General features: G+C 48.2%; 1 protein-coding gene and 1 non-coding gene across 2 annotated transcripts in view; both read right to left on the bottom strand.

Annotated features, from left to right (window-relative positions):
- Nucleotides 1-1,243: 1,243 nt before the first annotated feature.
- Nucleotides 1,244-12,850, bottom strand: part of scinlb (scinderin like b) — a 74,774-nt gene continuing 63,167 nt past the window's right edge. The window contains exons 16-17 of the mRNA XM_061941257.2: nucleotides 8,437-8,497; nucleotides 1,244-1,789 (exon numbers count right to left, since the gene is read on the bottom strand). Coding sequence (XP_061797241.2) covers nucleotides 1,629-1,789; nucleotides 8,437-8,497 — 222 coding nt within the window. The 3' untranslated portion in view covers nucleotides 1,244-1,628. The remainder of the gene's footprint in view (nucleotides 1,790-8,436; nucleotides 8,498-12,850) is intronic.
- Nucleotides 4,204-4,357, bottom strand: LOC133590697 (5.8S ribosomal RNA). Its single transcript, XR_009814493.2, has one exon. It is a non-coding gene; the product is annotated as a 5.8S ribosomal RNA (ribosomal RNA).

Genomic DNA, 12,850 nt, shown 5'->3' with positions numbered 1-12,850 from the left:
GAGTCCACATTTCAAATTGTTTTTGGAAATATTCAACATCGTGTCATCCGGACCAAAGGGGAAGCGAACCATCCAGATTGTTATAGGCGCAAAGTGTAAAAGCCAGCATCTGTGATGGTATGGGGGTGCATTAGTGCCCAAGGCATGGGTAACTTACACATCTGTGAAGGCACCATTAATGCTGAAAGGTACATACAGGTTTTGGAACAACATATGCTGCCATCTAAGCGCCGTCTTTTTCATGGATGCCCCTGCTTATTTCAGCAAGACAATGCCAAGCCACATTCAGCACGTGTTACAACAGCTTTGTAAAAAAAAGAGTGCGGGTACTTTCCTGGCTCGCCTGCAGTCCAGACCTGTCTCCCATCGAAAATGTGTGGCGCATTCCATCCATCCATGTTCTACCGCTTATTCCCTTTGGGGTCGCGGGGGGCGCTGGAGCCTATCTCAGCTACAATCGGGCGGAAGGCGGGGTACACCCTGGACAAGTCGCCACCTCATCGCAGGGCCAACACAGATAGACAGACAACATTCACTCACATTCACACACTAGGGCCAATTTAGTGTTGCCAATCAACGTATCCCCAGGTGCATGTCTTTTGGAAGTGGGAGGAAGCCGGAGTACCCGGAGGGAAGCCACGCAGTCACGGGGAGAACATGCAAACTCCACACAGAAAGATCCCGAGCCCGGGATTGAACCCAGCCTACTCAGGACCTTCGTATTGTGAGGCAGATGCACTAACCCCTCTGCCACCGTGAAGCCCTGTGTGTGGCGCATTATGAAGTGCAAAATACGACAGCGGAGACCCCGGACTGTTGAACGACTGAAGCTCTACATAAAACAAGAATGGAAAAGAATTCCACTTTCAAAGCTTCAACAATTACTTTCCTCAGTTCCCAATCGTTTATTGAGTTTTGTTAAAAGAAAAGGTGATGTAACACAGTGGTGAACTTGCCCTTTCCCAACTACTTTGGCACGTGTTGCAGCCATGAAATTCTAAGTTAATTATTATTTGCAAAAAAAAATAAAGTTTATGAGTTTGAACATCAAATATCTTGTCCTTGTTCATTCAATTGAATATGGGTTGAAAAGGATTTGCAAATCATTGTATTCCGTTTATATTTACATTTAACGCAATTTCCCAACTCATATGGAAACGGGGTTTGTAGAAGAATAAATAGATTAATTTTGGTGTAGAAAACCATATGAGCATTCACACAATAATAAAGTACACAAAACCTCAACATTTGCACGACACTCATTTGAGCGGCGGGAGTTTTATTTGAAAGCGTGGACACGGTGATAAATGTGTGCATGCATATACAACTAAGAAAATGCAGCATGCAGCATGCACCTTCTCCCAAGTAGCACATTCCAGAAGTAAAAGCTGTCTGCAGCGTCTTGCCTGCTTCCTTTCCATTAATGTGAGCATGAAGCCGAGTTGGAGGAAATATTAGCAACTATAAGATCCAATCAATAAAAAAAAGCCTCCTTTTCTAGATCACTCTGATCCCTCTCGGCCTTCAGTCTGACTGCAAGCTGGGCTTTTGGCACTTAAGGATTTGGAGGTAAGGGAATGACGGCAACAGCTGCTAAATAGGTGCAAAGTTAGCGAAGAGTTTGGCGCTCAGAAACGAGCACGGATCCTCTCCAGTGGATCCGTCTCCCACATCTTGGGGTCCCAAGCATGGAACCAGCCGGTGAAGGTGGGCGGCTCGGCTCCCTGCTTGATGGTGGTGATGGGCAGCCCCTTACGGCCGGCCGGGTCCAAGTCCACGTAGTCTCTCGCTGGAAGAGACGGACACGGAACAAATGATGAGCTGCAGTCATGAACACACAACGCAATTGGAACCTTTTCAAATGTTTTGTTCATATTAAAATTATGTTATGCTATTTAAAAAAAAGTTTTTTTTCCACATTATTTTTGTTTTAGCACAAAACATGCATCAAATTAAATGAAATACATATTGTTTTCATATAAATAAATAGAAATTAAATCCTGCAATAGTTTCATTCATGTTTGGAATAAATGGTCATAAACACATTATGATGGGACTGTCCGTCGGTCCAACTCTGCCTGATTCTGATACTGACACAATTGGGAAGTTTCCAAATGTATGTCTTAATTATGTTAAAGTAGTTATTTTCCATGATTAAAAAAATCTGTATATCAAAAAAATGTTTTCCAATTAATTCTTTTTAGCAGAAAACATGCATAAAATTAAATAAACTTTTATATAAATTTATTTTTTCATACTAATAGTTAGAAATTAATAAAATTTAGCTCTGCCTGCATTAGTTCCATTCATGTTTGGACTAAATGGTCACGAACACATTATGATGGGACTGTCCGTTGTTCCAAAACTGCATGATAGTGGGGTAGAGGCCTGGTCAAAACACAATTGGGAAATATTAATAAAACGTTAGTGATATTAAAATAGTTATTTTCCTTGTTTAAAAAAATATAATAATCCTAAAATGTTTTCCCCATTAATTTGTTTTAGCACAAAACATGCATACAATTATAATCAAGTTTATTTTTAAAAGTATTAAAAAAGGTTCACAACTTTACAAAAATAAATAAAAATAAATCAGGGTGGACAGCATCCAGATAAAATTCTGCTTAGGGCCCCGCCTGAATTAGTTTATTATTGTCTTCCATTCATGTTTGGAATGAATGGTCATTAACACATTATGATGGGACTGTCCGTCGTTCCAAAACTGCATGATAGTGGGGTAGAGGCCTGGTCAAAACACAATTGGGAAGTTTTAAAATGTTAATGTTGTTAAAATAGTTGTTTTCCATGTTTTAAAAATGTAATAATCCTAAAATGTTTTCCCCATTAATTTGTTTTAGTACAAAAAATGCATACAATTATAATCAAATTTATTTTTAAAAGTATTAAAAAAGGTTCACAACTTTACAAAAATAAATAAAAATGAATCAGGGTGGACAGCATCCAGATAAAATTATGCTTAGGGCCCCGCCTGAATTAGTTTATTATTGTGTTCCATTCATGTTTGGAATGAATGGCCATTAACACATTATGATGGGACTGTCCGTCGTTCCAAAACTGCATGATAGTGGGGTAGAGGCCTGGTCAAAACACAATTGAGAAGTTTTAAAATGTTAATGATGTTAAAATAGTTGTTTTCCATGTTTCAAAAATTTAATAATCCTAAAATGTTTTCCCCATTAATTTATTTTAGTACAAAACATGCATAAAATTAAAAAATCAAGTTTATTTTTAAATGTATTAAAAAAGGTTCACAACTTTACAAAAATAAATAAAAATGAATCAGGGTGGACAGCAACCAGATAACATTCTGCTTAGGGCCCCGCCTGAATTATTTTTTTATTGTCTTCCATTCATGTTTGGAATGAATGGCCATTAACACATTATGATGGGACTGTCCGTCGTTCCAAAACTGCATGATAGTGGGGTAGAGGCCTGGTCAAAACACAATTGGGAAGTTTTAAAACGTTAATGATGTTAAAATAGTTATTTTCCTTTTTTTTTTTTAAATATAATAATCCTAAAATGTTTCCCCCATTAATTTGTTTTAGTACAAAACATGCATTAAATTAAAATCAAGTTTATTTTTAAAATAATTTAAAAAGGTTCACAACTTTACAAAAATAAATAAAAATGAATCAGGGTGGACAGCAACCAGATAACATTCTGCTTAGGGCCCCGCCTGAATTATTTTATTATTGTGTTCCATTCATGTTTGGAATGAATGGTCATAAACACATTATGATGGGACTGTCCGTCGTTCCAAAACTGCATGACGTCGGAGGTCAACAGAAAAAGTAATTCATTTAATAGCGCAAAAAGGAATTAGCGCCCCTCAGTGTACGGGAGGCACATGGCGTATGACCAATCGTCGCATTAGAGAGAGTGTATGAACGCTTGGACTTCACAAAGAGGTGTGCAAATACATGAAAACTAACTATTTGAGAAATCAGACTACTTTAGTGCATGGAAACATAGTGAGTGTGAGGTGGAGGTGATACGGGTTACAGGCGCAGGGCTCGTAACAGGGGTCTCACCCCGGGAGAAGAGGGCCGCGAGGTCCGCGACAGAGTGTCCTTCAGCCGACGGTGTGCACTTAAGGGGACGAAGGACCCGAGGGTCCTGCTACACCCCAGCTCCGGGGGTGGGGCTCTCTCTTTCCCCCCCCTCCGATTGATATTCAGGCGATGCTTAGACACGCGTGGCCCCGGGACGGGCCCGGGGCCGCAATGTGAGTTCGAAATGTCGATGATCAATGTGCCCTGCAATTCACATTAGTTCTCGCAGCTTGCTGCGTCCTTCATGAACGCACGAGCCGAGTGATCCACCGCTGAGAGTTGTCTCAGTTTGCTTGTCTGTTGCCACATCCTCGAGTTGAGTTTATCAGGTCTGGCACTTCGCCCAGGGGCGCCAGGGCTCCAGGCGCTCTTGCCTCCACCCGCGAGCGGGCGTAGACGGGGGAGACATTAACCCCCCTTCTCCCTCCATGGGAGGGAGGCAAGTTGGGTGCCCGAAACCCCCCGCTCGGAAGCGGATGCCGGTCATGGTTCCGAAAGGCGAGCGGCGCGCTGGGACGCGCCCGCCGGCTGACGGGCTGCAGCCCGGCCGTCGGTCGCGGAGCCCGCCGTGCCACACGCGCCAAGGGGCGGGCCAAAACCCGCCCCAAAGCCCTGAGACTTCTGCGTTGATCCCCAAAAGCGCGCGGCACCGCCGGGACTGCGCCACCGTCGGGCTGCAGCCCGTCCGTCGGTCGCGGAGCCCGCCAGTGCCGCGCGCCAGGTGGGTTCGGGGGGAACGGGCCGAAACCAGCACCCCCGCCGCCGCCACAAAGCCCTGAGACTTCTGCGTATCAACCCCGACGCATGGCCCGCTGGGACGCGCCGCCATCGGGCCGCGAGGACCCGCCGTCGGTCACGGAGCCCGCCGTGTCACACGCGCCAAGGGTCGGGCCGAAACCCGCCCCAAAGCCCTGAGACTTTTGCGTTGATCCCCAAAACCGCGCGGCACCGCCGGGACCGCGCCACCGTCGGGCTGCAGCCTGTCCGTCGGTCGCGGAGCCCGCCGGTGCCGCGCGCGCCAAGTGGGTTTGGGGGTAACGGGCCGAAACCAGCACCCCCGCCACGAGGCCCTGAGACTTCTGCGTATCAACCCCGACGCATGGCCCGCTGGGATGCGCCGCCGTCGGGCCGTGAGGACCCGCCGTCGGTCACAGAGTCCGCCGTGCCACAGCCCGTCCGTCGGTCGCGGTGCCCGCCGGTGCCGCGCGCACCAAGGGAGTTCGGGGGGAACGGGCCGAAACCAGCACCCCCGCCACGAGGCCCTGAGAATTCTGCGTATCAACCCCGACGCATGGCCCGCCGGGACGCGCCGCGAGGGCCCGCCGTCAGTCACAGAGCCCGCCGCGCCACACGCGCCAAGGGTCGGGCCGAAACCCGCCCCAAAGCCCTGAGACTTCTGCATTGATCCCCAAAACCGCGCGGCACCGCCGGGACCGCGCCACCGTCGGGCTGCAGCCCGTCTGTCGGTCGCGTAGCCCACCGGTTCCGCGCGCGCCAAGTGGGTTCTGGGGGAACGGGCCGAAACCAGCACCCCCGCCCCCGCCACGAGGCCCTGAGACTTCTGCGTACCAACCCCGACGCATGGCCCGCCGGGACGCGCCGCCGTCGGGCCGCGAGCACCTGCCGTCGGTCACAGAGCCCGCCGTGCCACACGCGCCAAGTGGGTTCGGGGGGAACGGGCCGAAACCAGCACCCCCGCCCCGGGGCCCTAAGACTTCTGCGTACCAACCCTGACGCATGGCCCGCCGGGACGCGCCGCCGTCGAGCCGCGAGGACCCGCCGTCGGTCACGGAGCCCGCCGTGTCACACGCGCCAAGGGTCGGGCCGAAACCCGCCCCAAAGCCCTGAGACTTCTGCATTGATCCCCAAAACCGCGCGGCACCGCCGGGACCGCGCCACCGTCGGGCTGCAGCCCGTCTGTCGGTCGCGTAGCCCACCGGTTCCGCGCGCGCCAAGTGGGTTCTGGGGGAACGGGCCGAAACCAGCACCCCCGCCCCCGCCACGAGGCCCTGAGACTTCTGCGTACCAACCCCGATGCATGGCCCGCCGGGACGCGCCGCCGTCGGGCCGCGAGCACCTGCCGTCGGTCACAGAGCCCGCCGTGCCACACGCGCCAAGTGGGTTCGGGGGGAACGGGCCGAAACCAGCACCCCCGCCCCGGGGCCCTAAGACTTCTGCGTACCAACCCTGACGCATGGCCCGCCGGGACGCGCCGCCGTCGAGCCGCGAGGACCCGCCGTCGGTCATGGAGCCCGCCGTGTCACACGCGCCAAGGGTCGGGCCGAAACCCGCCCCAAAGCCCTGAGACTTTTGCGTTGATCCCCAAAACCGCGCGGCACCGCCGGGACCGCGCCACCGTCGGGCTGCAGCCTGTCCGTCGGTCGCGGAGCCCGCCGGTGCCGCGCGCGCCAAGTGGGTTTGGGGGTAACGGGCCGAAACCAGCACCCCCGCCACGAGGCCCTGAGACTTCTGCGTATCAACCCCGACGCATGGCCCGCTGGGATGCGCCGCCGTCGGGCCGTGAGGACCCGCCGTCGGTCACAGAGTCCGCCGTGCCACAGCCCGTCCGTCGGTCGCGGTGCCCGCCGGTGCCGCGCGCACCAAGGGAGTTCGGGGGGAACGGGCCGAAACCAGCACCCCCGCCACGAGGCCCTGAGAATTCTGCGTATCAACCCCGACGCATGGCCCGCCGGGACGCGCCGCGAGGGCCCGCCGTCAGTCACAGAGCCCGCCGCGCCACACGCGCCAAGGGTCGGGCCGAAACCCGCCCCAAAGCCCTGAGACTTCTGCATTGATCCCCAAAACCGCGCGGCACCGCCGGGACCGCGCCACCGTCGGGCTGCAGCCCGTCTGTCGGTCGCGTAGCCCACCGGTTCCGCGCGCGCCAAGTGGGTTCTGGGGGAACGGGCCGAAACCAGCACCCCCGCCCCCGCCACGAGGCCCTGAGACTTCTGCGTACCAACCCCGACGCATGGCCCGCCGGGACGCGCCGCCGTCGGGCCGCGAGCACCTGCCGTCGGTCACAGAGCCCGCCGTGCCACACGCGCCAAGTGGGTTCGGGGAGAACGGGCCGAAACCAGCACCCCCGCCCCGGGGCCCTAAGACTTCTGCGTACCAACCCTGACGCATGGCCCGCCGGGACGCGCCGCCGTCGAGCCGCGAGGACCCGCCGTCGGTCACGGAGCCCGCCGTGTCACACGCGCCAAGGGTCGGGCCGAAACCCGCCCCAAAGCCCTGAGACTTCTGCATTGATCCCCAAAACCGCGCGGCACCGCCGGGACCGCGCCACCGTCGGGCTGCAGCCCGTCTGTCGGTCGCGTAGCCCACCGGTTCCGCGCGCGCCAAGTGGGTTCTGGGGGAACGGGCCGAAACCAGCACCCCCGCCCCCGCCACGAGGCCCTGAGACTTCTGCGTACCAACCCCGATGCATGGCCCGCCGGGACGCGCCGCCGTCGGGCCGCGAGCACCTGCCGTCGGTCACAGAGCCCGCCGTGCCACACGCGCCAAGTGGGTTCGGGGGGAACGGGCCGAAACCAGCACCCCCGCCCCGGGGCCCTAAGACTTCTGCGTACCAACCCTGACGCATGGCCCGCCGGGACGCGCCGCCGTCGAGCCGCGAGGACCCGCCGTCGGTCATGGAGCCCGCCGTACCACACGCGCCAAGGGGCGGGCCGAAACCCGCCCCAAAGCCCTGAGACTTCCATTTTCCCGGTAATTATCCTTCCGCAGGTTCACCTACGGAAACCTTGTTAAGACTTTTACTTCCTCTAGATAGTCAAGTTTGACCGTCTTCTCAGCCTCCACCAGAGCCTGAGTAGACCCCCCGCGGGGCCGATCCAAGGACCTCACTAAATCATCCAATCGGTAGTAGCGACGGGCGGTGTGTACAAAGGGCAGGGACTTAATCAGTGCGGGCTGATGTGCAGATGTGAAGTGGAGGCACAGGTCAAGAGCACGCAGACACACGTTGCTGACATCTTTGGGTTTGAGCTGGTCTGAGATAGTCCAAGACAAAATGTGCCCCCTGGAGCTAGAAAAGCAAAAAGGCCATCGTCGTCGTTGGCAGTCACAAGAGCAGCATGTCATACTAATGGGCTGCGTTAGAGCCAAAGGCATGATGGGTAATGTCTTGAACGCACCATACAAGCTCCGTAGAGCGTGTATTAATCACCGTTCTAAATGGAAAGTCATGCCATCCATGCCAATAGTGAAAGAGTTCCCTTGTACAAAGTGTGCACTTGTGCACTGATTACGATGCGCCATGCCAGGGAAACAACTTGTGTTTTTTAAAACCGCCGCTCAAAGCTGCGTGGAGCGTTCTCCCAGCTACGAGCAGCTCCTAGTCTGGTGTGCAACCAACCTATTTTGGGAGCTCCGGCTTTTTCCTGCGCGTTCGCCTCGTTGCCAACCCAAAGGAAGAGCTGCGTGGAAACGAGAAAAAAAAAACATTTTTCATCTCGGATTTGACAAGAGCATGGAGGGTCAAATGGGGGGAAAACTAATAAACACATCTTGAAATAATGACCTAAAATATGTCATTGGTTAATTATCCTTGGAATTAGATACATACTTGTGTTATTAAAAGTGTTGTTTAATTTATATAATATAAAAGTGCATTTGATTATTTAATAATGTAATTAATTATTTCAAGTATTATCTAATAATTACAATAAGTATTGATTTCACCATTTCAGGATTTCATTAATTATTTCACGCTTTAATAAATTATAAACTCTTTAAATAAATCGGTAGAAATGGATGGATATGTGTGTGTATATTATATACATACATACATACATATATATATATATATATATATATATATATATATATATATATATATATATATATACATACATACATACATATATATATATATATATATATATATATATATATATATATATATATATATATATATATGTGTGTGTGTGTGTATATGTATGTATATATTTATACTAGGGCTGGGCAACAATTAAAAATTTTAATCAGAATTAATCGCACCATTTCTCCGATTAATCACGATTAACTGCATTGTATACGCAAAACCCAATAATGAATTCAAAAGTAGTGTGTAGTGCATACTTGCCAACCTTGAGACCTCCGATTTCGGGAGGTGGGGGGGATGGGGGGCGTGATCGGGGGTGGGGGGCGTGGTCGGGGGGCGTGGTTAAGAGGGGAGGAGTATATTTACAGCTAGAATTCACCAAGTCAAGTATTTCATATATATATATATATATATATATATATATAAGAAATACTTGACTTTCAGTGAATTCTAGCTATATATATATATATATATATATATATATATATATATATATATATATATATATATATATATATATAAATAAGAGAAATACTTGAATTTCAGTGTTCATTTATTTACACATATACACACACATAACACTCTTTTACTCATTGTTGAGTTAAGTGTTGAATAGTCCATCCTTGTTCTATTCTCTGTCACTATTTTTCTAACCATGCTGAACACCCTCTCTGATGATGCATTCTGCTTCGTCTCCTTGTTGTGTGCGCAGTTGTGCACTGCACTCTCTAAAAGCCCTAGATGTTAATGTCGCATATGCATGTACAGTAGATGGCAGTATTGTCCTGTTTAAGAGTGTCACAACATTGCTGTTTAAGGCAGACGAATTGCTTTACGGTAGACGGAAACGTGACTGCTGTTGTTGTGTGCTGTTGCCGCGCTGGGAGGACGTTAATGAAACTGCCTAACAATAAACCCACATAAGAAACCAAGAACTCGCCCTCGATCATCCTACAGTTATAACGTGATTGGGCAGGCAGGCTGTTTATATTGCGGGAAAGCGGACGTGAAAACAGGCTGTCGACACGTCACTCAGGTCCGCCTGAATTCCGAGAGATTTTCGGGAGAAAATTTGTCCCAGGAGGTTTTCGGGAGAAGCGCTGAATTTCGTGAGTGTCCCGGAAAATCCGGGAGGGTTGGCAAGTATGGTGTAGTGCACCTTTATTGGAATATTCTCCCATATGACCAAAAGCGCCAAAACATTTGTTGTGCAAACACAATTTAAATCAGTACTTATTAAACAATAGCAGTTAAATAGCATATTTTATGAAAATCAACTCAAAAAATGTAAATACAAACATTCAAGCTTATTGCCACTGCCAGGGTATTTAAGTTATCCTGTTTGTTATGGAAAATAAATATCATCTACATACAAACCCCTGAGCCACAATCATAACATCCGAACAGGCAATTTCTGAGGTAACAGCAGAAACATTTTTTTTTATCAGGGAGAAATTATGGTTACCGATTGATGTCCAGTAGTCTCCCACTGAGAGCAACTACAGCTGCACTGCAAAAAGTGAAACCTAAGTAAGATGAAATATCTCAAATAAGGGTGATATTTGCTTATTTTCTGTCTGATAAGATAATTCTTCTCACTAAGCAGATTTTATGTTAGAGTGTTTTACTTGTTTTAGTCCTAAATGATCTCAGTAAGATATTACAGCTTGTTGCTGAGATTTGATGACCTATATTGAGTAAAACATGCTTGAAACTAGAATATCAAGTGTTGCAAAGCTGTGTCATCAACACTCACAAGTATAAAACTACTTTTTTAAAGTAATCATATCTTACTTCAAGAATGACAAAAAAAAATCATGATTTTGACACAATTGTGTCTCATAATTCAAACAGATGACAGCGAAATGGACTTTGCTGTTTTATTTTCAATGAAACAATAGAAAATACGTACTCATATAGTAGTACAGTTGGCACAGTACAGCAAACTGACAGTTAATATTTAAACATTTAACATGTGACATTTCAAACTATTTTGAACAGAAATAGTTCATGCACATTCAGATAAATTCTTCAAAATTACAATTAAAATTTTTTTTTGGCCGGGAGCCGGGCTGTATATTTGTGCACTAATTGACTGAAAGATCACGCACTTGGCGCGATGATGTCTTGTTATCCATGGAAAAGTGCATTTTTAGACCATATAATTTGCCTGAGCAGGCTAGGAGACCCCGAGAGTAACAAGCGGTTGCCTTGTTGCCTTTCCATTAAGAACAATAAATTAGTTTTTAGTATAAGTTTGCTGGTTTCAAGAAATGTAATGCCGAGCGCATATCATTATGTCAAGATAATGGCACTAGCATTTACTTAATTTAAGAATATTTTTCAACATATTAAGCAAAAAAGGTCTCTTTTTTTTCTACCAAGAAAAGTGCACTTGTTATTAGTGAGAATATACTTATTTTATGGTATTTTTGGGTTCATTGAGGTTAGCTAATTTTACTTGTTTTGGAAAGTCTTGACAAGCCAAATTTTCTTGTTCTATTGGTAGATAATTTTGCTTAGTTCAAGTAAAATACCCCTCATTTTTGTATTTTTTTTTCTTGTTTTTGAACTTTTTGCAGTGTGCACGTTGTAAAGTTGTCACTTTTACAGTCCTCTCCTTTTCATACAACTGGTGTATTCTTCGTGCGATGGTGCGTCTTGATGGCGGCTCATACGTGCTGTCACTTGTTGCCATTCGCACAATGTTTCTCAGGCCGGCGTCTTCCACAACACTAATGGGCCTACAGTCCGTAACTAACTTCCACAACACTAATGGGCCTACAGTCTGTAACTAACTTCCACAACACTAATGGGCCTACAGTCCGTAACTAACTTCCACAACACTAATGGGCCTACAGTCTGTAACTAACTTCCACAACACTAATGGGCCTACAGTCTGTAACTAACTTCCACAACACCAATGGGCCTACAGTGTGTAACTAACTTCCACAACACTAATGGGCCCACAATCTGGAACTAACTTCCACAACACCAATGGGCCTACAGTCTGTAACTAACTTCCACAACACTAATGGGCCTACAGTCTGTAACTAACTTCCACAACACTAATGGGCCTACAGTCTGTAACTAACTTCCACAACACTAATGGGCCTACAGTCTGTAACTAACTTCCACAACACTAATGGGCCTACAGTCTGTAACTAACTTCCATAACACTAATGGGCCTACAGTCTGTAACTAACTTCCATAACACTAATGGGCCTACAGTCTGTAACTAACTTCCACAACACTAATGGGCCTACAGTCTGTAACTAACTTCCACCACACTAATGGGCCTACAGTCTGTAACTAACTTCCATAACACTAATGGGCCTACAGTCTGTAACTAACTTCCACAACACTAATGGGCCTACAGTCTGTAACTAACTTCCACAACACTAATGGGCCTACAGTCTGTAACTAACTTCCACAACACCAATGGGCCTACAGTGTGTAACTAACTTCCACAACACTAATGGGCCCACAATCTGGAACTAACTTCCACAACACCAATGGGCCTACAGTCTGTAACTAACTTCCACAACACTAATGGGCCTACAGTCTGTAACTAACTTCCACAACACTAATGGGCCTACAGTCTGTAACTAACTTCCACAACACTAATGGGCCTACAGTCCGTAACTAACTTCCACAACACTAATGGGCCTACAGTCTGTAACTAACTTCCACAACACTAATGGGCCTACAGTCTGTAACTAACTTCCACAACACCAATGGGCCTACAGTGTGTAACTAACTTCCACAACACTAATGGGCCCACAATCTGGAACTAACTTCCACAACACCAATGGGCCTACAGTCTGTAACTAACTTCCACAACACTAATGGGCCTACAGTCTGTAACTAACTTCCACAACACTAATGGGCCTACAGTCTGTAACTAACTTCCACAACACTAATGGGCCTACAGTCTGTAACTAAC

Source organism: Nerophis lumbriciformis, linkage group LG03, assembly GCF_033978685.3.
Source record: "Nerophis lumbriciformis linkage group LG03, RoL_Nlum_v2.1, whole genome shotgun sequence".
Classification (NCBI taxonomy): domain Eukaryota; kingdom Metazoa; phylum Chordata; class Actinopteri; order Syngnathiformes; family Syngnathidae; genus Nerophis; species Nerophis lumbriciformis.
Note: the sequence above shows the minus strand (reverse complement) of the source record. Positions and strands in the feature narration are given on the sequence as shown.